The sequence below is a fragment of the Meriones unguiculatus genome, chromosome 19 (genome assembly GCF_030254825.1).
Source record: "Meriones unguiculatus strain TT.TT164.6M chromosome 19, Bangor_MerUng_6.1, whole genome shotgun sequence".
In the NCBI taxonomy this organism is placed as follows: Eukaryota; Metazoa; Chordata; class Mammalia; order Rodentia; family Muridae; genus Meriones; species Meriones unguiculatus.
The window spans coordinates 49,543,269-49,565,088 of record NC_083366.1 but is presented as its reverse complement, the minus strand read 5'-3'; the positions used below and the strand labels follow the sequence as shown (position 1 = coordinate 49,565,088).

The 21,820-nt window shown below is 45.0% G+C and overlaps 1 protein-coding gene across 1 annotated transcript; it reads left to right on the top strand.

The window, feature by feature from the left end:
• The first annotated feature begins 856 nt into the window (after window positions 1-856).
• On the top strand, window positions 857-19,364 carry LOC110561378 (serpin B6-like). The gene is made up of 7 exons (XM_021657766.2): window positions 857-1,085; window positions 6,395-6,569; window positions 8,285-8,437; window positions 13,064-13,181; window positions 14,531-14,673; window positions 18,416-18,571; window positions 18,858-19,364. Exons 2-7 carry the CDS (start codon window positions 6,405-6,407, stop codon window positions 19,257-19,259), a joined length of 1,137 nt encoding a protein of 378 aa, XP_021513441.1. The 5' UTR covers window positions 857-1,085; window positions 6,395-6,404; the 3' UTR covers window positions 19,260-19,364.
• The last annotated feature ends 2,456 nt before the right edge of the window (window positions 19,365-21,820 follow it).

Sequence of the window (21,820 nt, the reverse complement as noted above, 5' to 3'; positions counted from 1 at the left end):
TGAGGGTCTTCAGGTAGATGCGGTTTGATCGTAACTTTCCAGCCCCTGTACACAACTCGCAGACACATTCTCGAGAGCCTCCAGAAAAGCATGTGCAACACCCTGACAGACTGTCAGGCCTCTTTCTGGCTCCAGCCCTCTGAGATCCCACAGCCTGTTGCATGTGTCAGGAGCCCAAGATCTCACTGTCTGGACAGATGGGATCACATGTGGATTTCTAAAGGGATTTTCCACTTTGTATAAGGGCAGGGCAGCCTGTATAACCAAGACACATGTAACTCAAACGTCAGTATGGTCATAGCTGGGAATCCTTGGCTTAGGGTTGAGGCAAAGGAGGCAGAGTTGACCTGACCCTTAAACCTGGCCAGCATTCTACCCACCGGGTCATCTTGCCCTCCAAGACCACAGTGGGTGGGCAAACAGTGTTTTCATCCTCAGTTGAATAAAATACAAACTCTTTGATGACCAGAACAGTAGTAGAGTCTTGAAGACACCTACCTCTGTTTCGTATGTCACTCACTCATTCATCCATCCACATCCATCCACCCATCCATCCATCCACTTGCTTTGTTTGTTTATCTGTGCAGGCTAGATAAGTGCTCTCTGCAGTCCCAGGAGAGGGTCCTCTGCACTCTCTAACTTTAAACTTCTGCTCGGTCCCATTTATGCCCACTAAGTGCTGGCACACTTCTCGTCTTGCTGAGGCTGTCTTTAATTGAGCCTTGACCAAGGACAGGGGAGAGGATGCTGAGATTGCTCTCAAGTACTCTGAAGGAAACCAGCCGGAGACTCCAGGCTGGGTTTGATTTCTTTCCTGTTTTTCTAGAGCCTGCAGTTAATAAAGGCATCCAGGATCAGAAAGATCAGTTGCTGAATTGGCAGGCGGTGCCTCTGGGAGCCAAAGGATGGGCTGCATTGTTGGGCTCTAATCATCTAATGCGGCTTTCCGGCTTTCCTAACCAGGGAGGCCAGAGCCCCAGGCTCCAGACTCCGCCTCTCTGCCCTGCCAGTATTTGAAGCTGGGCTGGGCCAAAGCCTCCAGACCTCTGCCCAGCTTGCTATCTGCGCTGAACCCAGGAACCAGGGTATGCTCTGCTGGGGGCGGGCTTTGGCACCCCGCACTGTGGACGTGGGCGGGCGGGGGTGGGTGTGGCCTGCCGGGAGAGCCCGAGATCTGGGGCTAAGGTTTCCCCCCTGCACGGAGGCCGCAGCGCCACGTGACTGCGCCCAGAGAGTCAGTCGCCGGCTGGTCCCTGCCAGCTGGTGGCGCTGCCACCCGCTTGGATGCCAGATGCGCCCGCTTAGCACCCATTGAGGAGGTGGCACTATGGGGTTGGTGCCCAGGACCTGGGACCCCATGTGCCTCGTTTTTGCCCAGAGGTTGAGATCCTGGACGCCTGACACTTGAGACAGGCTTTGGGTTCTCAGGGGGCTGGGAGTCAGTGCCAAGGGTGTTGGACCTGCTTTCTGGAGGCTCTTGGGAATGTGTTCTGGTCTTTGTGAGTCGTGGTCTTTGTGAGTCGTGGTCTTTGCGAACCTGCAAAGTTAGGCTCAAATCATGCTCTATCCGATAAGATAGACACTGGTGAGGAGCGAAATGTTAAGGGATTCTATGTCTGCCAGGCTAGGAGGACATGCGGGAAATTTTGATCCCGTTTCTTTTCCAGATGAAATTGTCCTGTGAATTACTGTTTTTCTCCCTTTCTCCTGGACCTAGAACCTTGTGCTGCTGTGCTAGTGCTCTGCCACTGAGCCATGGGCCCAGAAATCCGTTTTCTCTTAAAGTTTTGAGAATCAACAGTACTGAAAATTATCATTCCCATGATGTCAGTGTTACTGGAAATTTTTAGGGAGATCCGTCTGGAGTACCACCGTTTCCAGGAAAATTGGGCTTTTCTGCTAAGTTTCTTAGATTCCTTAATTTTTTTTTTTCAAGAATAGAGGCAGAAGACACTTTTATTAGAGTTTAAAAGAGAAGCTTCTGGGAATGAAGAGGCGGAGTGGAGGAAGAGAATAAGCCATGCTGGTGGAGTTGGGGATGGAGGTTCAGCAAGCAGCAGCATGGCATAAAGTGAAACAGTCTATAGAACCAGGGAAGGCATGCTTACGCCATGGCCAGAACCAGAAAGAAAGAGATAAAAAGAAGACAAGGAGAAAGTTAGGCTTTTCTGGTCTTGACTCAGAAAGATGGGCAGCTTGCGAGGGACCGTGCCAGGTGCTGGCTTTCTGAAAGGAAAAGTGCCTTAAGGTCTTAAGGGGATGATCATTTCTCTGGAGGGGTGGGTCTCCCAGTCAGGTTGACTGACTCTTTTGTTTTTTAGTAGCTTGGAATATTAGACACACCCAGGCCAGAAGAACAGTCAGTCCATTGTTTCGATCAGAAGGAAATAGTTTTCCCTAATGGGCCTCAACAGAGATCCTGAACCGAGGTTACATTAACTCATTTAGGAGATGGGCTAAAGTTAGACTGGAGGTAACTCTTTTTTACCACAAACATCTAGAGAGCCAGTTCTACAGTTGTTCACCAGAAGGATTTAGTGTCCGGACTGGAGTTTGGTTCCACCCTCACAAGGAGCCTCCCGGCAAGGGAGATTAGAAACTCGAGTTCTCTTCTGGCATTCTTGGCCAGGGAAACAGGGACTTTACTGGAACTGACGCTTTTGGAGTCCCTGACCCCCAAGTGCCTAGCCAACTGCAATATCCTTTTCTTATCACCAGGAACACATGTGGAGAACTGTGAAGGCATGCTGGCTGCAGTTTAGCAGTGTGTGTGTGTGTGTGTCACTTGCTTTATGATGAGAGTATTCCTAAGGATGTCTGCTCCTTTCCGGTGTGGTTTAAGACTAGGTGCTATCTGATGTACTGAAGATTTCAGTGCTGGGACAAGAGTTTACAGGGATGGCTGATGCTATCAGTTCACATTGGGAGTGTCCTGTGTTTCAGGACTATCCTGAGTAACCACATGCACTATGGTTGGTGTCGTACGGAGAAGGGAATGTTTGTTTCACACTTGGCTCCATATACTAAGGCCACTTCGCTCCCTATTTTTGCATGTCTGTTTTCATGGATTACACATGTAGAATCAGCAGAAAGAAATCAATAGTTAATAGAGAATGTTGGGAGAGAAGCCAGGTGTGGTACTGTATGCCAGTAATCCCAGTACTCAGGAGGCTGAGGCAGAGTGATGATGGTTTAAGGACAGCCTGGGTTGTAAAGTGAGACTCTAATTCAAATGGACAGACTCGCCCTCCCCCCTTTTTTTTCTCCAAACAGTATGGTGTACAGGCTCAGTTTAGCTGGTGTTTACATTGCATTGGATCTTCAAGGTCATCTACATATGATTTAAAGTTATATAAGTGAATTGAGCACTTGAGGATTTTGGCGTTTCAGATACCAACTGATATCATTCAGATATCCAGGAATGACAGTATTTAAAATTTTATCAGGCCAATTCTAATCTAAAGCTTTTATTGTTTGTGTTGGTTTTATTTTTCAAGGCAGGGTTTCTCTGTTTGGCCTTGGCTATCCTGTAACTTGTTCTGTAGACTGGGCTGGCCTGGAACTGAGAGATCCATCTGCCTCTGCCTCCCATGTGTTAAAGGCATGTGTTACCATGCCTGATGCAAATCATCTCTTACAGTTAAGTTAATTACAGCTAACTCAGACAGTACAAGAAATTACAACAGGTCCGTCCCATCCCTTGTCTGTTCCCCACTTCAGTGTCTGGAAAAATGGGAGGCAGATGCTGTAGCTCATATGGGAGGCCAACACAGTTGTTTCCAAGCTTGCTGGATGTGGTTTAGGTCAGGTAGTCAGTCCCTGTAGACCTAGCTGTGTGCTGGCAAAAAGTGAACACATCAGTCAAGACTGATTCCCGACAGCTTACCTAATGCTCTCAGTTAGCCCGTCACATCCAGCCCAGTAGCCTTGCCCCAAAGTGTCACACAAATATTATCCTCTTGTGTGCTTGGACATGGAGAAGATTTGTGTGACAGTGGTGACTGCCAGATTGACAGGATATAGAATTACCTAGGAAATACTGATCTAAGTAGACTGTGAGGGTTTTTTTGTTTGTTTGTTTATTTATTTATTTATTTTTTAATGCCCATGGGTGAGTTATTATTTTAGTTAGGTTAGTAGATGTGGGAAGATCCTCCCCTAAAGTGGGCAGCAACATTTCCTGGGCTTGGTGTATAAAAGTAGAAAACTGGCTGAGCACAGTCCTTCCCCCTTCTCCTTCTTCGCTGCAGATGCAGTGTGGGCAGCTGCCTCCAGGTTCTGCCTCCTTGACTTCTTTGCCGTGAGGAACCATGAACTAAAATAAACATTGGAATTGCTTTTGTCAGCATATTTTTATTACAAAAGGAAAGGAACTAAGACAGAAGGGAAGCCCTGGATGAGCTCGGTCCAAGAGTTTTAGCATCTGACAAATGGATGATGCTGAAAGAGAGGAAGGAGGACAGACAGACAGAGACAGAGAGAGAGACAGAAAGAGAGATGAAGGAGTTGGAGGGAAGAAGAAAGAGAGAGACAGAGTGAGAGAGAGGGAGAGAGAAAGGAGTGGGAAAGAAGGGGAGAGACAGAGAGAGAGAGAGAGAGAGAGAGAGCAAGAGCAGCATTGCCTGTGAGAAGCCAGCAGTACTTTCAAAACTGTTGCCAGAGTGAAAAGGACATGCTCTTGAATCGCTAGACTGGAAGGCCTTCCAGTGTCCTTTCCAGTGGATGAGCATTAGAAATGCTGCTTTCCACCAAATGAATGAGCTGTGACCAGAGAGGGACAAGATAAGGGTGTACCTGAGAATCGTCGATAAGGATATGAGTTCATAAGCTTTCAGACCCTTGGGTGAAAGAGGGAGGTCGATGGAACTGAGATCAGAATGTCATGAGACTTTTGAACAGAAAAGTTGGTCTCTGGGAAACAGTGAAGAAGTGGCTCAGATGTAATTCACATACCCCGTCATAGACACTTTAAAAACCACAGTGGCATGGTAGAATAATTGTATTCTTAGACACACCAAAAATTAAATTGGTGACAATCTGTGTTAGGGAGTGATTGGGCATTATATTCCATTAAATGAGAGAACGAGTCACTAAGGAAGAGGATGTTGGGGCCTGAAACAGAAGATGATATTAGCAAAGGGGTATGCACTGTGGATCATTTCATAGACGAGAGCCCAGATAAATGCCTCCAAGTACAAATGTATCTTAGAAGACTCAAGTGCATGAGAACTTTCAATGGCAATCTAGTTTACAGCATGGTCCATGAAGGCTTTGAAAGCATCTATCCCCGCTTTGCACTGGTGTTCCCAACAGCAGAAGCTGGCATGTATTTTTCTTTTATCTTTTGGGTATGATCTATTTGTGTGTGTGTGTGTGTGTGTGTGTGTATGTATGTATGTGTGTGTGTTTGTGTACACAGCTACATGTGTTCCTCCAGGCACATGTGGAGATCAGTGACCAACATCGGGTGTTGGTTTATCCATGCCTTTCACTTTCTTTGAGATAGGGTCTCTCTCTTCGAGATAGGATCTCTTTGAGATAAGTCTCTTTGAGATAAGGTCTCTTTGCTCACAGTGGCTTTTGCCAGACTGCGGCCCCATCTTGTACTTCAATTGTTTCTCCTGTCTGCCCCTCCCTGCCCAATGACTGGAATAACAACTATGTGCCACCAAGTCCAGCCTTACAGAGGGTTAAAACTAATATCCTCACCCTTGCATGGCAGACCTCTATCCATTGAGCTATTTGCCCAGTCCAACAGCTGTTTTTTGTTTGTGTGTATGCATTTGTTTGATTTCGGACTTTTGTTTTGTTTTGTTTTGTTTTGTTTGTTTTCGGATTTTTCAAGACAGAGTTTCTCTGTATAGTCCTGAAACTCACTTTGTAGATTAAGCTAGGCTCGAACTGAAGAGATATGCCTGCTTCTGCCTACTGAGTGATGGGACTAAAGGCACGTGCCACCATGCCAGGCCCAACACCTGTATTTTTCAATCAGCACCAATACTTACCTGTTCTTTAAGCATTCAAACTTTAATTCACAAACCCCTTCCTGAAAGAAATCAGGAGATGTTAGATAGTGTGCCCTTGGACTAAAAAATTGAGCAATGGTATAAGGTCCTTATTTTCATCTGCTTGTTTGTTTTGAGACAGGGTCTCACTCTGTAGATTTGGCTGGTCTGGAACTTGCTATATGGAAGAGGATGGCCACTTTCTGCATGAGAACTTTACTTTCCAGGCAGTGTGTGTGTGTGTGTGTGTGTGTGTGTGTGTGTGTGTGTGTGGTGCATGTGTGTCCCTTCATTAACTGAGCCACAGCATCACAGTGAGAGTGAGAGTGAAGATGAAGCTTACACATCAGCCTGTGTTATGTGATGTTGATTTTACTCCCTCCTTCCAGGCTCACCATCATGGATTCTCTGCTGGAAGCTAATGGCACCTTTGCCTTAAACCTTTTGAGAATACTGGGTGAAGACAGCTCCAAAAATGTATTTTTCTCTCCCTTGAGCATTTCCTCAGCCCTGGCCATGCTGTCCTTGGGAGCAAAAGGAAACACTACAAGCCAGATCATTCAGGTAACCAGCACCATTTCACAGCAGCTAAATCCTGTGGACTGTCAGTTGAGCTGGTCCTCCATACCCCAAATTGCTCTTGCAGGTGAAATAGAGGTGTGATTGGAGAGTTGATGGGCAGGTTATGCCGCCCCTGCTGGAAGCTTAGCTACAGTGTCCTGATCCACCAGTAGTGACTGTGTATGTAAGGGTAAATTTGGGTCATGGCAGCAAGGGCCCCATAACCTCCACTGTCTGCTGTCTGATCCTAATGGATCTCACCTCTTCTCCTAGGATCTTGAAGTTTATTTTCAACCTAGGGGTCAGCCTAGGCTGAAAGACTTGGGAGAGAACCTTTGAGGATCTTGTTGGGTGCAGTGCCTTATCTGCAGAAGGCATGAACCTCAGAGACAGGCTCTCCCCACAGTGAGGAATAAGGATACTGCACACTCCCTGAAGTGTTAGTCAGCTAGGGCTGTGTAACAGATACTATGGAATGGATGACACAAGTAAAAGAGTATTTTCTCATACTTCTAGAGGCTGAATTCTAAAAGTCAAGGACTTGGAAATCTGTTTTCTTTTGGCTTGTAAATGGCATGTTTGTCTCCCCAGGATGTCTAGGACAGGATCAGCTTTTCTTTTATAAACACAGATTGGGTTTAGCTTTCTCTCATGACTTCCTTTTAACTTCATTGTCTCTATAAAGGCTTAGCTCCAAACACAGTCATATTTGAGAACTGGGTGACAGAACTGGAAAGATGCATTCAGTGCATGGAAGAAAGGACACATTGCAGTCTCTGAACTGTAGCAATTCTGACCCACAGTCAAGTGTATGTCCAGTACCCTGTATCCCAAAGTTGGGGATATCTTGATTTATGCTCACTTGTGTTTGAAGCGAGTCTTTCCTAATCCCTTGACCACCTTAGGTCATGCCTTTGCATTGTGGGTTTACTCTTGGCAGCACCCTTTTAATAAGACAAGTATTTTTTTTATTCTTCTTCAGCCTGCCTCCTTACTGGAGAGAGTTGGGGCCTAGAGGCTTGCCTGAAAATGTATCTCTTTTAGTTCCAAGATATTGCAACTACCATTAGGCAGTTCACCTGTTTCCCATGGGAGCAGCTGAAGCCTTTCATGTAACTCTTCAGCAGGCTTGGAAAGTCTAAGGGGCGGATCTAAGGTCTGGTGCCTAGGTGTTCGCTGTTGGCTGGGGTCTTGCCGCTCTTCCAAGCAGCTTTATGTGGTTGCAGTCACTCCAGGATCTTCCACGTGACTTGCTGCAGGATGGCTTGGATTTCCTTCCACCATGATGGCTAGGAATAGGAGCACAGATGTGGCAGCCGCCAAGGCCCAGAACAGGGTCACTCTTCTCAGTCCTGGTGTTCAGACAGTGCAGGAACCAGCCCAGACCCAGGGGCAGGGAGGAGAATGCATGACCTGAGGTCAGAAGCCAGCTGCCCTTGAATGACAGCAGGTCTGCTTGGCAGCCATGCTTGAAGCCAGAGCACAGTTCCTGACCGTGAAGAGCTGGGTGTGTGAAGTGCCTTTTCTGCTCAGACCAGGGCTGACAGGGCACAGGGGAGGGCCCTGGAGAGGGAACATTCAAGGAACTTTCTTCTTCGATCCTGTGGTTCTTTGAGGGGCAGCAGGGATCTGTAAAATTCTGAGGATGAGTTTGGTGTTGACTCATTTCCTGTAGCTGGGCCTGCTGAGGTTGTGCTTTCAATCTGTGTTGCTCTCAGGCTCTTTCTTTGGATAAATGCCACGGCAAAGCAGAAGGGGATGTCCACCAGGGCTTCCGGTCACTCCTCACCGAGGTCAACAAGACTGGCACGCAGTACTTGCTCAGAACAGCCAACAGGCTCTTCGGGGAAAAGACTTGTGATTTCCTGGCCGTAAGTGTCGTGTCCTACTCAGAGATAGTATTCTAGCTGTTACATAGACTTATACACACATACCTGTACACCTTCAACACATAGGCACATACCTACATGAAATGTTCATTTGCCTCACACACATAAGCACACAAATAAAAAATAAAAACATGAATCAATGAAATATGTAGCCATGACATGAGCTGTTTCATAGAAATACTGAGAAACTGTTCTATGTACACTGTCAACATAATGAGAATTTTAGCCCATTTACGTTGTATTGACTTTTCTGTTGTAACACGGCAGGTGTGAGGGGTCATCAATGTCGTCATTTTAGAGACTATATCAGCAAGTGGCTTGTACTTTTGTGTGTCGTGTAGTGCTGATGATCAGTTCCCTTTCAGGCCTGGTGCACGCCGGGCTGGTCCTTCACCCTTCAGTACCGCACTGCACCACTGAGCCACACCGCAGCCCGGACTGTGTTTTTATGAACTGTTCACCCCTGCAGCTGAGCTGCCTGAGAGGGTAGCCACGGACACACAGCTCTTCAAATTCCGTATCACAAGCTAACAATACATGAACATGCAGTGCTCGGCTTCATAGCTTCCCTGGCCACCTGCTCCGTGGCTAAAGGTGACATATTTTGTGTAGTACAAATTTGTATTTTTCTTAGCATGGAAAATGGTAGTAGAAGGTCCAGCTTGTGCACAGTGCAGAGGTGTCATGCTCTCTGGGGGTTAACCCTTCCTCTGCCAGGGTGGTGGTCTGTTGGGGTGACAGCAGTATGATACTGAGGGTGCTCCCTGTTACCTCCTTGAACCTCAGCTACTACCTCTGTTCTAATCCAAGAATCGCTGCACAAACCACCCAGACTCTAGTCTCAGTTAGGGTTAGGTTTATTGAACACAATACCTCAAGGCTGGTCAAGACCAGGGACACAGAAAGGAACTCTGGATCTTAACTCTGACATGGACCTTTTCTTAGGTCAGTCTTTTATTGGAAAACCGAGTACAGAACACAATGTGGGGAGGGAGGCAGTAACACATTTCGGCTAACTCTACAAAGCAATGTTACCTTTTTGGTTAATGTGGTGAAGGCAAAGAATCCCAAGACCATGGAAAATTCCCATTTTCAGGCACATGTAGGTGTACTTATCTGGAGTCCATTTGACTTGTGGCAGGTGGGTCCAAGTCACATTCTGAAGCTTATAAGAATCTTTTTTTTTAATCTTATTTTTTTATATTAATTACAGTTTATTCACTTTGTATCCTAGCTGTAGACTCCAGCTCATTTCCTCCCAAGCTCACCCTCCCTCATCTCCTCCCATGGTCCTCTCCAAGTCCACTGATAGGGGAGGTCCTCCTCCCCTTCCATCTGACCCTAGCCTATCAGGTCTCATCAGGACTGGCTGCATTGTCTTCCTCTGTGGCCTGGTAAGGCTGCTCCCCCTTCAGGGGAAGGTGATCAAAGAGCCAGCCACTGAGTTCATGTCAGAGACAGCCCCTGTTCCCCTTACTAGGAAACCCACTTAGATACTGAGCTGCCATGGGCTACATCTGAGCAAGTTATCTCCATGAATGGTCCTTGGTTGGAGTATCAGTCTCAGAAAACACGCCCAGATTTTTTTTGTTCTGTTGCTCTCCTTGTGGAGCTCCTGTCCCCTCCAGATCTTACTATCTCCCTCTTCTTTCATAAAATTCCCTGCACACTGCTCAAAGTTTGGTTATGAGTCTCAGCATCTGCTTTGATACACTGCTGGGTAGAGTCTTTCAGAGGCCCTCTGTGGTAGGCTCCTGTCCTGTTTCCTGTTTTCTCCTTCTTCCAATGTCCATCCTGTTTGTCTTTCTGAGTGAGGATTGATCATCTTACCCAGGGTCCTCCTTCTTGCTAAGATAAGAATCTTTTTAAGTTTACAAAAGGAGGCAAATTGGCTTGGGAAACAATTTAAAGTCTGATTAATGTTAAAGCTCTGAACAGTCTTAACACAATAGTATCTTAAATCATTCACCACCATTTTTATATCCTCCGATCTTTATAATTTGCATTGTTAATATTAAGATATTTGTTTAGTTACCAACCTTAAATATTTTTATCTCCTCAAACATTTTAAAATCTAATTATTTACCATGAGATACAGATAGTTGGTCATCAGAAGTAATAAAGTGAATTTCATCCAGATAAAGGAACAGTAAATAAAGAGTTCCTTCTTTTACTAGTCTAGTTTTCAAACACATCAGAGACCCGAGGAGGATACATTATAGCAGGAAATATAATCCAAACATCCTATGTATGAATTAAAATGACAGAGGCTTACCCATTTTCCAGATGGCCATCTCAGAAGGCTCCTGTGGTTTTGATGGCTTTAATGGGGGAACAGGTCCAGGGCAACATTAGTGTTTGGCTGCCAGGCCTGGCAAATCTGAGAGTCTTTCTGTGAAGAGGGAACATCAGAGAGACTCCTCACCTATCTTAGGCAATGTGGGACAAGTAACTCTAGGTGTCTTCTTGGTCCATGTTTTTAGGCCAGGTCCAGCCAGGGCAGTGGGACAGTCTTGTCCAGTCGTTATCATACCACAATTCAGGTGCAGTACCTTGTTGTTGTGGCTGTATCTTCTTGGAGACGTTAGGGTCACCACCAGGAGCTGGAGTCTCTGTCATAGTAAGCTTTTTGTTAAAGATTTAAATGTCATATTCAGCAGATCGCTGAAAGGTCCCAGGGCCATTCATCTATTTAGTATAGATGAGCTAAACAATCCGTGTTTACATTTAGTTACCCATTCTAGGCTTAACCATGGAAACATAAAGCAAGAGACTAGATAAAGCTTAATCTTGTAATTAATTGCATCAGTTCTTAACATGATTTCATTATAAATATATATCTGAACACATTAAAGGACTTGACTTATCTGGTGGACCATAGTAATCTTTTTTAAATGTATAAATTAGACATTTTTGCCTTATTTAATTTACAATGTAAAATTTCAGTGTATAGCAAGACTTCTTAGTGCTGCTAAGTGTAGGTTCCCGCGCTTACTTACAACGGGCCGAGGTTACCTGATTTGGCTGATGCGAAATGAATCTTAACCAGGCGGGGGTAGAAGATTTTAAAGTGGCCAGAATGCATTAATACCTGAGGGAGTGTGTTGGTTTTTCTCAGGTACTGAAAACCACACAGTGCCCCAGAAGCCGTGAATTATAAGCTGAAAAACTTATGACATATGTTTCTCAAAGCAGCTAGACCCAGCAAAATCTATAATTCATTTCAGTTTCTGTTTTTATTTTTAATTTTAGTGTATTCAAGTCAGTCTTTAAAGCATACATAGAGTAGAAAATTATTCTTAAGGCTGTTATGCTTGCCCAGTATAGCCAATAACAAAATGCTCAGAGACATTCCTATGGACAATAGTTTAGAGGTCCAGTTAGAAACAGAAAATTAATGACCAAAATTCTCTTTGTCAGGTTTTTATGCAGTGATAAAGAAGGGTGATTCATCTAACTCTGAATGCTAAATGGTTAATATTTTACCATGCAAGCAAGGTCTCCTCAATAGCGAAATTGTTATGTAACCATCTTTGCCTAATATAATCATAAACAAGGGCATCCAAGTCCTAAAATTTATTGATATAGGCAGGAATATTATTTTCTTTTCAGTTGACAAAGTGAGGCAGAGGAAGATCAGGCACATAAACCCAGGATGTTTCAGTAGTGACAGATGCATTTAACAGAGGCAACACAGCAAGAAACAGCAATTCGGTTGTCAAGCCCTTCCACTGAGATTTCATATTTCAAGGACCTTGTTGCCCCATTTCCTTTCCCCCCCTCATGTGTAGCCTGAGTATAGGAAGACCCAATATCAGCACAGAAGCAGATGTAATCTTTAATATCTCTTTTAATTTCTATCGGAAGAAATGAGTGGCGGCCTGGCATGTAGCTTTAACATTCTTACATGTTGGTTGTTTGAAAACAGTCATTCTTCATTATCAATCAGGCAATGACTGCCTGCTATGGCTGACCTTCAACTTGCATCTCCTAGTTATCCTCAACAACCTGCAATTAGTTATTTACCTTTGTTTGATTTTGAAAACAAGTATAGGAGGCCAACTAAAGCCCACCCTGGCAATCAATCATGACCGTAAGCACAGTCCTGGATAGTCCAAAGAATACAGTCATTCATGAGGCAACTGATAATCTGCATATCTCAGTCATCTTTAACAGCCTACAATAAAATGATAACCATTGAACTGAACTTTCTTCAGTATTGGGATTCCCCAAATATAGAGACTGGGACCTTAATTGACCCACATATGGCACCTCATTCTAGAACATAACATTTTCCTGTCTGACCCACCATGGAAGCCGAATACAAAGATGGCTGCCGCTACGTCAAAGAGCAGACCTCAACACCTCAAGGATCCACCTCTTCACATGCTTTTTAGTGGATCTCAGACCAACCACACTCTTACCTCGTTCATAAACAAAGACTGAAGAAAGCTGTGAACAGGAAGGCTGGGTTGTGTACTCTTTTTGTTTGCTGGTAAATCATATATGGAAGCCACTAACCTTTGATTTTCTGCTTTGGGCACCAAGGACGGAAGCTGTTGGTGCTAATCGTTTTCATGGCTGTGTAACCATGTTGCTCTGTGTCAGTCCTTTAAAGATTCCTGCCGCAAGTTCTACGGAGCAGAGTTGGAAGAGCTGGACTTTAAGAGCGACACAGAGCAGTCCCGACAGCACATCAACACCTGGGTAGCCACAAAGACTGAAGGTGAACACAGGACAACTCTAGTGTGTTTTTAGTGCTGAGACTTCAATCCAGGGACCTGAGCATGCTGTGTGGGATCTCCTGTGCTACTGAGCCACACCCCAGGCCCTGTTAAGCAATTAGCCTTTTTTTTTAATGATGCTTTTATTTGCTTGTGTGTTTGTTGTGCATCTGTGTGTATCTGTGCACACCTGCAATCAGGACAACTGACCCCACTGGGTCCCAAAGATTCTACTCAGTTCTTCAGGGTTGGCAGCAAATACCTTTACCTGCCAGGCCATCTGTCCGTTCCTAGTCATTTTGTTTTGTTTTATTTTGTTTTTGTTTTTTGAGATAGGGTCTCACTGTCTAGCCTTGGCTGTCCTGAAACTCACTATGTATCCCAAGCTGTCCTCAAACCTAGAGATCTGTCTGCCTCTGCTTAAAGGAATTAAAGGATTAAAGGAATTAAAGGAATGTGCCACCATGTCTGGATTTGTAGCCTATTGTTAATAATTGTATTGTTAGTGCCTTTACAAGAGCTTCAAATGTAAACAATAATGACCTTTTGTTCTTTAAATTGGGACTTCCTTTGACATGCTTGAGGACTGAACACAAGGAGATGAGTGTGCTAGGCAAAGGAAAGCACTCCAGCATTGATCTGCAACTTTAGCTCTAAATCAGAAACTTTTTTTTCCCCTTGAGACAGCATTTCTCTACAGCGGTGACTGTCTTGGAACTTACTCTGTAGACCAGGCTGGACTTGAACTCAGGGATCTGCCTTCTTATTTTTGATGTCAGGGTCATTGCTTTAAGGACAAGTGTCCCTTTATATTTAGAGATATGAAACCTCTTATCCATGCTTCTGACCAGAGCAGGAGATAGCACCATTTGCCTATGAGCCCTTGGCATGTCTCAGCCAACTCTGTTCGTTAATTGGGTCTTGTCTTTTCTATTGTTCTATTCCTCTGAAGAGATACCAAGACCAAGGCAACACTTATAAAAAAAAAGCATCAAATTGGGAGCTTTCTTGCAGTTTTAGAAGGGTTAGTCCATGATCATCATGGTAGGGAGCAACAGGCATGGTACTAGAGTAGTAACTGAGAGCTTAGCTTTCCATCCTGATCCACAGGCAGTAGGCGGGGAGAGAGAGAGAGAGAGAGAGAGAGAGAGAGAGAGAGAGAGAGACTAGCTGTGTTCTGAAATCTCAAAGATCACCCCTGACAACAATCTCCTCTGACAAAGCTATATCTTTTAATCCTTCCCAAACAGTTCAACTGAGGATGAAGAATGCAAATATATGATCCTGTGGGGGCCAATCTAATCCAAACCACAAGTCTTAATTCTATTTTTTTTTTAATTTCTTCTTTCAGATAAAATCAAAGAGTTGCTGTCTGCGGGTACAGTGAATTCAGATACACTGCTGGTCCTTGTGAATGCCATCTACTTCAAAGGAAACTGGGAGAAGCCGTTTGACAAAGAGGACACCAGGGAAATGCCTTTCAAAGTCAGCAAGGTAAACAGCAGAGCCACAAGGAGACTCCTGTTGAGGTCCTCTGTTCACACTGGCTTCTGAAACAATATGAGGCTCTTCCTATAGCCTGTGCCTCTCCTGACCCTGGGCAGCTCAGCAGCCTGGACTCTCTCTCTCAGCCTTGAAGCCTTTCTCTTCCCTTTTTCTTTTGCATGTTGCCAAGGGTGGCTGAAGGCTACATGGTTTCAGACCTAGCCCTGCTTCTGTCATGGGTTATGCTGTCACTGGCAGCTGTTGAGGCCAAACCTGATGGCAGATCTCTGCAGTGTACAATCTTTTATACAACTTCCTAAACTCCAGATGTGGTGTATGAGGCTCCTTGTGCCCTGAATGCAGCCCATTCCTCCTGGTTCCCTTCAGTAGTGCACATGCCTTTCTCTTCAGTGTGTCTCCCCAGCAGTGTTGACTTGTGTCTTCCCCCTCCTTCAAGAGGACCACAGCTCCTGCTGGTTGCCACAAAACAATTCAGTGGGAAAATCTTTTTCACCTTGCTGGGAAAACAACTGAGGGCAGACAGCTGTATAACGGGCTTATGGTTGGTGCTCAGTAAATACTGAACTAGTGAGTAAAATTTCAGTGTTGGTTTGATGGGATAATGAGATTTTTGCTTACAGACAAGCAAACAAAGGATGTCTATGTGGGATAGACTCCATGTTCAGCCTCTTCCAAGTTGGGGCATGTTAATTCTTGATGGCCCAGGGATTGTTTTGTAACTATATCTACTTTGCTCTCTCTCTCTCTCTCTCTCTTTTTCTCTCTCTTTCTTGGTGCATATACTCCTAGGCTGACAAACAAATTAATTACATGGCATTCTGGATCATTTACCAGACATTGGAGCTCCCAGGCAAACTTGAATTTGAACTTCCAGTTTCTTAGGAAATGCAGTTTATTTAAGCTTTATTCTTAAATAAGCTGTTCTGTTTTTTCCTGATTAAAGTATTTCTTTAATACTTGAAGTCACTTGTTGACAAGATGTAGCTTAGGACTGCCTTTAGCTGCAAGCAACAGAAACCCTACGTGACTATAGTTGAACTCATCCAAGTTCATCACCCACCAGGAGGGCAGGAAATGGTTAAAGGCTGGGGCAGCCTGCATGGGGTGATGCTCTTGGGAACTGGCTCTCCTTTCCTGGTCTGACACCCTTAGCATGGGCCCTTTTTCCTCATACTCACACCAGAGCTCTGACCCTGAATTTCACATAGACTGAGAGCAAGAAGCCTCCTTCTGAGACTTTCCCATATACTGCATATGTGGAACTACTTTCTGTGGCTCCAAGAGCCGAGAGGCCTTGCCGTGCTACCTTGTGTCTGTACTAGCACAGACTGCTCTGTGGCTACAGCAGATGCCGGCTATAGTCCATATATGTGGCCATGCCTCCAAGGGCACAGGATTTTCTGTTGTGACTTTGCATTTAAATCATGAGCAGTGTGTCTGCTCATTCGTTTGCCACTAATAGAGTCTTCAGATGTCACTTGAGAACTCTCTGTGCACCAGGCATTCACTGGCTGAATGTGCCAGCCCTCAGGAAGCTCTGTTTTCCTGGAAGACAGAAATTTGAGATAAGCATAAGTGAAAACACAGTGGCTGGTGGGAGGATGCCAGAGGCATCCAGGGGACATGGCAGGATGCTGTGCTTGGGTGTCTTTGCAGTGATGGCCACTGAGGAAACTTTTGCTCTAAGGTGGCATGTGAACAGACACCAGGACATAGAGGTGTGTTCCAGGTTCTGAGGACCAGTGTGCTGTGCAGAAAGGGCCTTAATCTAGTTAACCACAACACTGCAAACAGCCCTATGAGTATAGTGGGTCAAAGAAGAGAGAGTGGAGTAGACAGAATAGGAAGCAGGGCGGGCTCTTTTTTCTATTCCAGGGTGTTTTCAGGACGTTAATAACTTTTGATCCTGCTGTAGTTGTACCACACAAAGGAGTCCAGCCACAGTAGTGTGGTCTGACTTGCCTTGTGCTGGGGCTTATGGCTGCTCTGCTGAGGTCAGTAAAAAATAGCTCATCACAGTATTCCAGGGCTGTGCTGATGGCCGTTGACGATTAAAGTAAAGTTGAGTTTTGGTCATATTTTTTTCCATGTTTTTTAATTTTTTATTAATTACACTTTATTCACTTTGTATCCCCCCCTGTGGTTCCCTCCCTCCTCCCATCCCAGTCCCTCCCTTCCTCCCCACTCTGCACGCATGCCCTTCCCCAAGTCCACTGATAGGGGAGGTCTTCTTTTCCTTCCTTCTGATCCTAGTCTATTAGGTCTCATCAGGAGTGACTACATTGTCTTCTTCTGTAGCCTGGTAAGGCTGCTTCCCCCTCAGGGGGAGGTGATCCAAGAGCAGGCCAATCAGTTCATTTCAGAGACCATCCCTGTTCCTATTACTATGGAACCTACTTGGACACTGAACTGCCATGTACATCTGTGCAGGGGTCCTAGGTTATTTCCATGCCTGGTCCTTGGTTGGAGTATCAGTCTCAGGAAAGACCCCTGTACTCAGATTTTTTGGTTCTGTTGCTCTCCTTGTGGAGTTCCTATCTTCTGCAGATCTTACTATTTCCCACTTCTTTCATAAGATTCCCTGCACTCTGCCCAAAGGTTGGCCATAGTCTCAGCATCTGCTTTGTAGCAGCTTTATTTGTAATAGCCAGAACCTGAAAACAACCCAGATGTCCCTCAACGGAGGAATGGATACAGAAATTGTGGTACATCTACACAATGGAATATTACTCAGCAATAAAAAACAAGGATATCATGAAATTTTCAGGTAAATGGTGGGAACTGGAAAAGATCATCCTGAGTGAGCTATCCCAAAAGCAGAAAGACACACATGGTATATACTCACTCATATAGACAAATAATATAGGATTAACCTACTAAAATCTGTATACCTAAAGGAACTAATCAAGAGGGATGACTCTTGCTAAAATGCTCAATCCCTATCCAGAAAGGCAAAGAGGATGGACACCAAAAGAAGAAGAAAACAGGAAACAAGTTAGGAGCCTGACACAGAGGACCTCTGAAAGGCTCTGCCCTGCAGACTATCAAAGCAGATGCTGAGACTTATGGTCATATTTCAAAGGGACAGACAATATAATATGGTAATGAGTCAAATATAGGGTATGAGAGAAAGATAAAAGTAAAGGACTTGAAATGGTTTTGGCAACTGGAAGGAGGACATCACTGTCAATCAAGACAAGTAAGAGGTGTAGGTAGAGCAGCTGTACAAAGGAATGTGAAAGTGCAGGAGTCAGATAGACTATAAAACAATTACTCCAGAGTCCAGGGAGAAGTCCAGGCTACAGTGTGTGTAGGAATTTTGTATGAGAATAAATGAGACCCCAGTAGAAAAGAATTGTTGGCCCATGACATCACAGGCATTTGGAGATTTGTCCTGTCAGCTTTCTGTCACTACAATTAATATGGAGATAACCAATTTAGCCCAGTGGATTATCCCTTTTAAGAGTACATCTCAATGGTCTGAACATCTTCCTCTAGGCCCCACCTCTTAAAGATCCCCTCCCCTTCCAAAGCTCCAGTCTGAGGACTAAGTCATGCAAAATGGGCCTTTAGGGTTATGTAAAGTGTAAACTATCTCAGAAGTTTAAGGTCTGAGAGAATGTTCTAGAAGTCCAATCAAGTTAGTGCTCTCAGGGACAGTGACTATCTTCTCCTGTTGAATTTACCCATCATGTTTTGTTTCAACTTATTATTTACCCGTCCTTTACAGAATGACAAGAAACCTGTGCAAATGATGTATAGGAAGTCCACCTTTAAGATGAACTGTGTGGAAGAGATATCCACCAAGATTCTGATGCTTCCCTATGTCGGCCACGAGCTGAACATGATCATCATGCTTCCAGATGAACACGTTGAGCTGAGAACGGTAAGGACTGCAGGGCCCTTATGGAGCTGCGAGGGAGAAAATGTGGCATTTGAGCTTCTTCTGTGGCAGCTGTCCTAGGCCCTCATGATAATGCTTTCATCTACTATTCATTTTGTGGAGCTGGGGTGGAACCTGGAGCATGCTTGGCAAACACTCACCACAGAGCTGCACCACCCCCCTGGCTACCATATCACCCCACAGCCACACTCCCTGGGCAGTGCAGAGCTTCCCCATCTTGGGAGTCCTGTGTGAGAGCACTGTCCTAAAGTCTTCAACTCTCCTCTAGGTGGAAAAGGAAATAACTTACGAGAAATTCATAGAGTGGACGAGGCTGGACAGGATGGACAAAGAACAAGTAGTGGTTTTCCTCCCTCGGTTTAAACTGGAGGAGAACTATGACATGAAGGATGTCCTGTGCAAGCTGGGCATGACTGATGCCTTTGAGGACGGCAGGGCAGACTTTTCTGGAATATCTTCAAGGCAAGGCGTGGCTCTCTCCAAGGTCGTGCACAAGTCTTTTGTGGAGGTCAATGAGCAGGGCACAGAGGCTGCGGCTGCCACTGCAGTTGTCATGAAGGGTTCATCATTGTTTACCCCCTTCTTCTGTGCCGACCGCCCCTTCCTCTTCTTCATTCAGCACGTTAAGACCAACAGGATTCTGTTCTGTGGCAGGTTCTCCTCTCCCTGAGGAAGGGATGCTGTTGTCAGTCTTTCATCCGCTCCATGGTTTACCTGTGACCCAAGTGACCTTAAGTGCAATGACAGTTATGAAATAAAGACATTTGACAACCTACTTTCAGAACTGAGTGTTTGACTGTCTCATGAGAGGGCTTTCTCTAGGATCTGGACTTGCATTTCTGTGGGTTTGTTGCATTTTTGGCTACAGAGCTCCTCCCTGTTGCAGGACCCAGAATAATGGCAGTCCAGGTGGCTTCATGTGCGACGAATACTGACCAACAGAAGGGCTATAGTTATGCAAAAAGTTAAAGCAGGCCTCAACAGTAGCCTGTGGTCTGAAAAGTTATTAGGACTATATGAAATTTCTCTCACGGAGATAAGTTTTCTCTCTGGCTAGTGATCATAGGTTCCTGGGCAAATTCCCACATTTTTATGGTCCATTGTTTCAACAGTTTGATAGTCAGGTTGAGAGACACAAGTGTCTCTTTAGAAGTTCTTTATTTCTGTCAGTCCAGCCACATGGGAAAGGTCAGATTTCATAAAAATGGTCCCTCCCAAAACCATGTGTTACTACATACCACCCAGGAGCAGAGTTTGAAAGGGTCTAGGAAATGTCTAATTTTGGTGTCAGTGGCACCTTAACCTTTAGGAAGCGTCTGGTTAGAAAAACCAAAAGCCCTGGGTGTGGTGGCACTCACCTTTAATCTCAGCATTCTCGAGGCAGAGGCAGGAGGTTTTCTGAGTTTGAGGCCAGGCTGGTCTACAGAGTGAATTCCAGGACAGCCAGGGCTACACAGAGAAACCGTGTTTCAGGGAGGAGGAGTAGCAGGGTGGAAGTAAAGGGCACAGAACTCAGGTTTCACAGGTTTGATCAGCCAAAGGACAGACAGACAGACTCATCAGCAATACTTAATTCTCCGGGAATATTGGGAAGAGGTCACAAATGGAGCTTTGGTGTTTGTTTTAACAGCCTGTGGAGTTCCCCTAAGATGGAGTATATAGTCCCTGAGCAGTGCTTGGCAAGAGCTGTAAAAGCACAGCCCCCCCCCCTGCTCCTGCTGCCTGTGGCTGCCTTAGGGTACTGCCACAGGAGCTGTCAAAATGGTGGTACTTGTCAAAACAGCTACACCTCAACCTGCTGCCCTCATGAGGCACCACCACAGGAGTTGACCATGTTGGCTGCACCTTTTTTCCCCACCTCAGCTTGCAGCCATCATGAGATGCCACCACAGGAGCTGCCCATGGTGGTGGCAAGTCCTCTGGCGTCTCTGAGCAGCCCCACAGTGACAGTGCCTCAGCCAAAGCTGCTTGCAGCCTGGAAGGTCTTTCCATCCTAACCCATGGACCTAATGCAGGAGAAAGGGGGTGAAAAAACCAGTAATCCCTGAGCAGGAAAACCCACAAATCCCTAAATTTCCCAAGTTCAGGACTTGAAATCCCACCAATCCTCACACACATGATTTTTGAGTGCCACAGTTTATTTAGAGGTTCTTATCTTGACCAAGTCTAGTTAAAATACCACTCTAACATTTCATTTAAAAAGCTGCTTAAGTGGTTTATCTGTGTTTTTCTAGAAGTTGCTAAGTTTCTGGTCTTATATTAAGGTCTTTAAGCCATTTTAATTTTTGCTTTTTGTTTTGTTTTTGTGTGACGGATATGAACTCATTGTTCTACATGAAAATCCAGTTTTCCAGCCAGGCAGCAGTAGCACATGCCTTTAATCCCAGCATTCGGGAGGCAGAGGCAGGCAGATCCCTGAGTTCAAGGCCAGCCTGGTCTACAGAGTGAGTTCCAGGACAGCCAGGGCTACACAGAGAAACCCCGTCTTGAAAAAAGCCAAAAAAAAAAAAAAAAAAAAACCAAACGAAAACAAAAACTGCTTACTCTACTTAAAGGCATACAAAAGCATAAGGTTTAAAGATGACCCTAATGTGTTTTTATTTTATCATGATTATATATATTTTTATAACGCTTTGTGACAATAACTTGCCTATGTTCTTTTGGCTCTAAAGAGAAAGGAAATGCTTTTAAGTAAGAGTTATTTTTAGATTTATTTTTAATTATGTGTGTGTATATATGCACACACATGAGCGAAGTGCTCATGGGGGTCAGAAGAAGGTACTAGATCCCCTGGAGCTGGAGTCACAGACAGTTGAGAGCTTGTGTTAGTTTCAGTTTTATTGCTATAAAGAGGGTTGTCACAGCTACCCTTATAAAGGAAAATATTTAGTTGGGCATGGCTTACAGTTCAGAGGGTTAGTGCATTATTGTCACGGTGGGAAACATGTCAGAGTTCAGGCTGACATGGTGCTGGAGAAGGAGCTAAGAGTTCTACCGACTGAGACCTCAAAGCCTTGCTCTCACAGTGACTTCCTCCAGCAAGGCCACACCTACTCCAACAAGGCCACTCCTCCTACGCGTTGGAAGAGATGAATCTGTGGGGCCATTCCCATACAAACCACCACAGAGCTGTCTGCTATATGAGCACTGGAAATGGAACTTCGGTTTTCTGTGAAGAGCAGCAAGCATTCAACTTCGAAGCCATCTCTCCAGTCTCTAAGGAAGAATTTT

Bases quoted from the DNA above. Each gene is read 5' to 3' on its own strand.
- LOC110561378 (XM_021657766.2), top strand. From the start codon at position 6,405: ATGGATTCTCTGCTGGAAGCTAATGGCACCTTTGCCTTAAACCTTTTG. The intron at 8,438-13,063 runs GTAAGTGTCGTG...GCTCTGTGTCAG, and splicing joins AGACTTGTGATTTCCTGGCC to TCCTTTAAAGATTCCTGCCG. The intron at 18,572-18,857 runs GTAAGGACTGCA...ACTCTCCTCTAG, and splicing joins AACACGTTGAGCTGAGAACG to GTGGAAAAGGAAATAACTTA.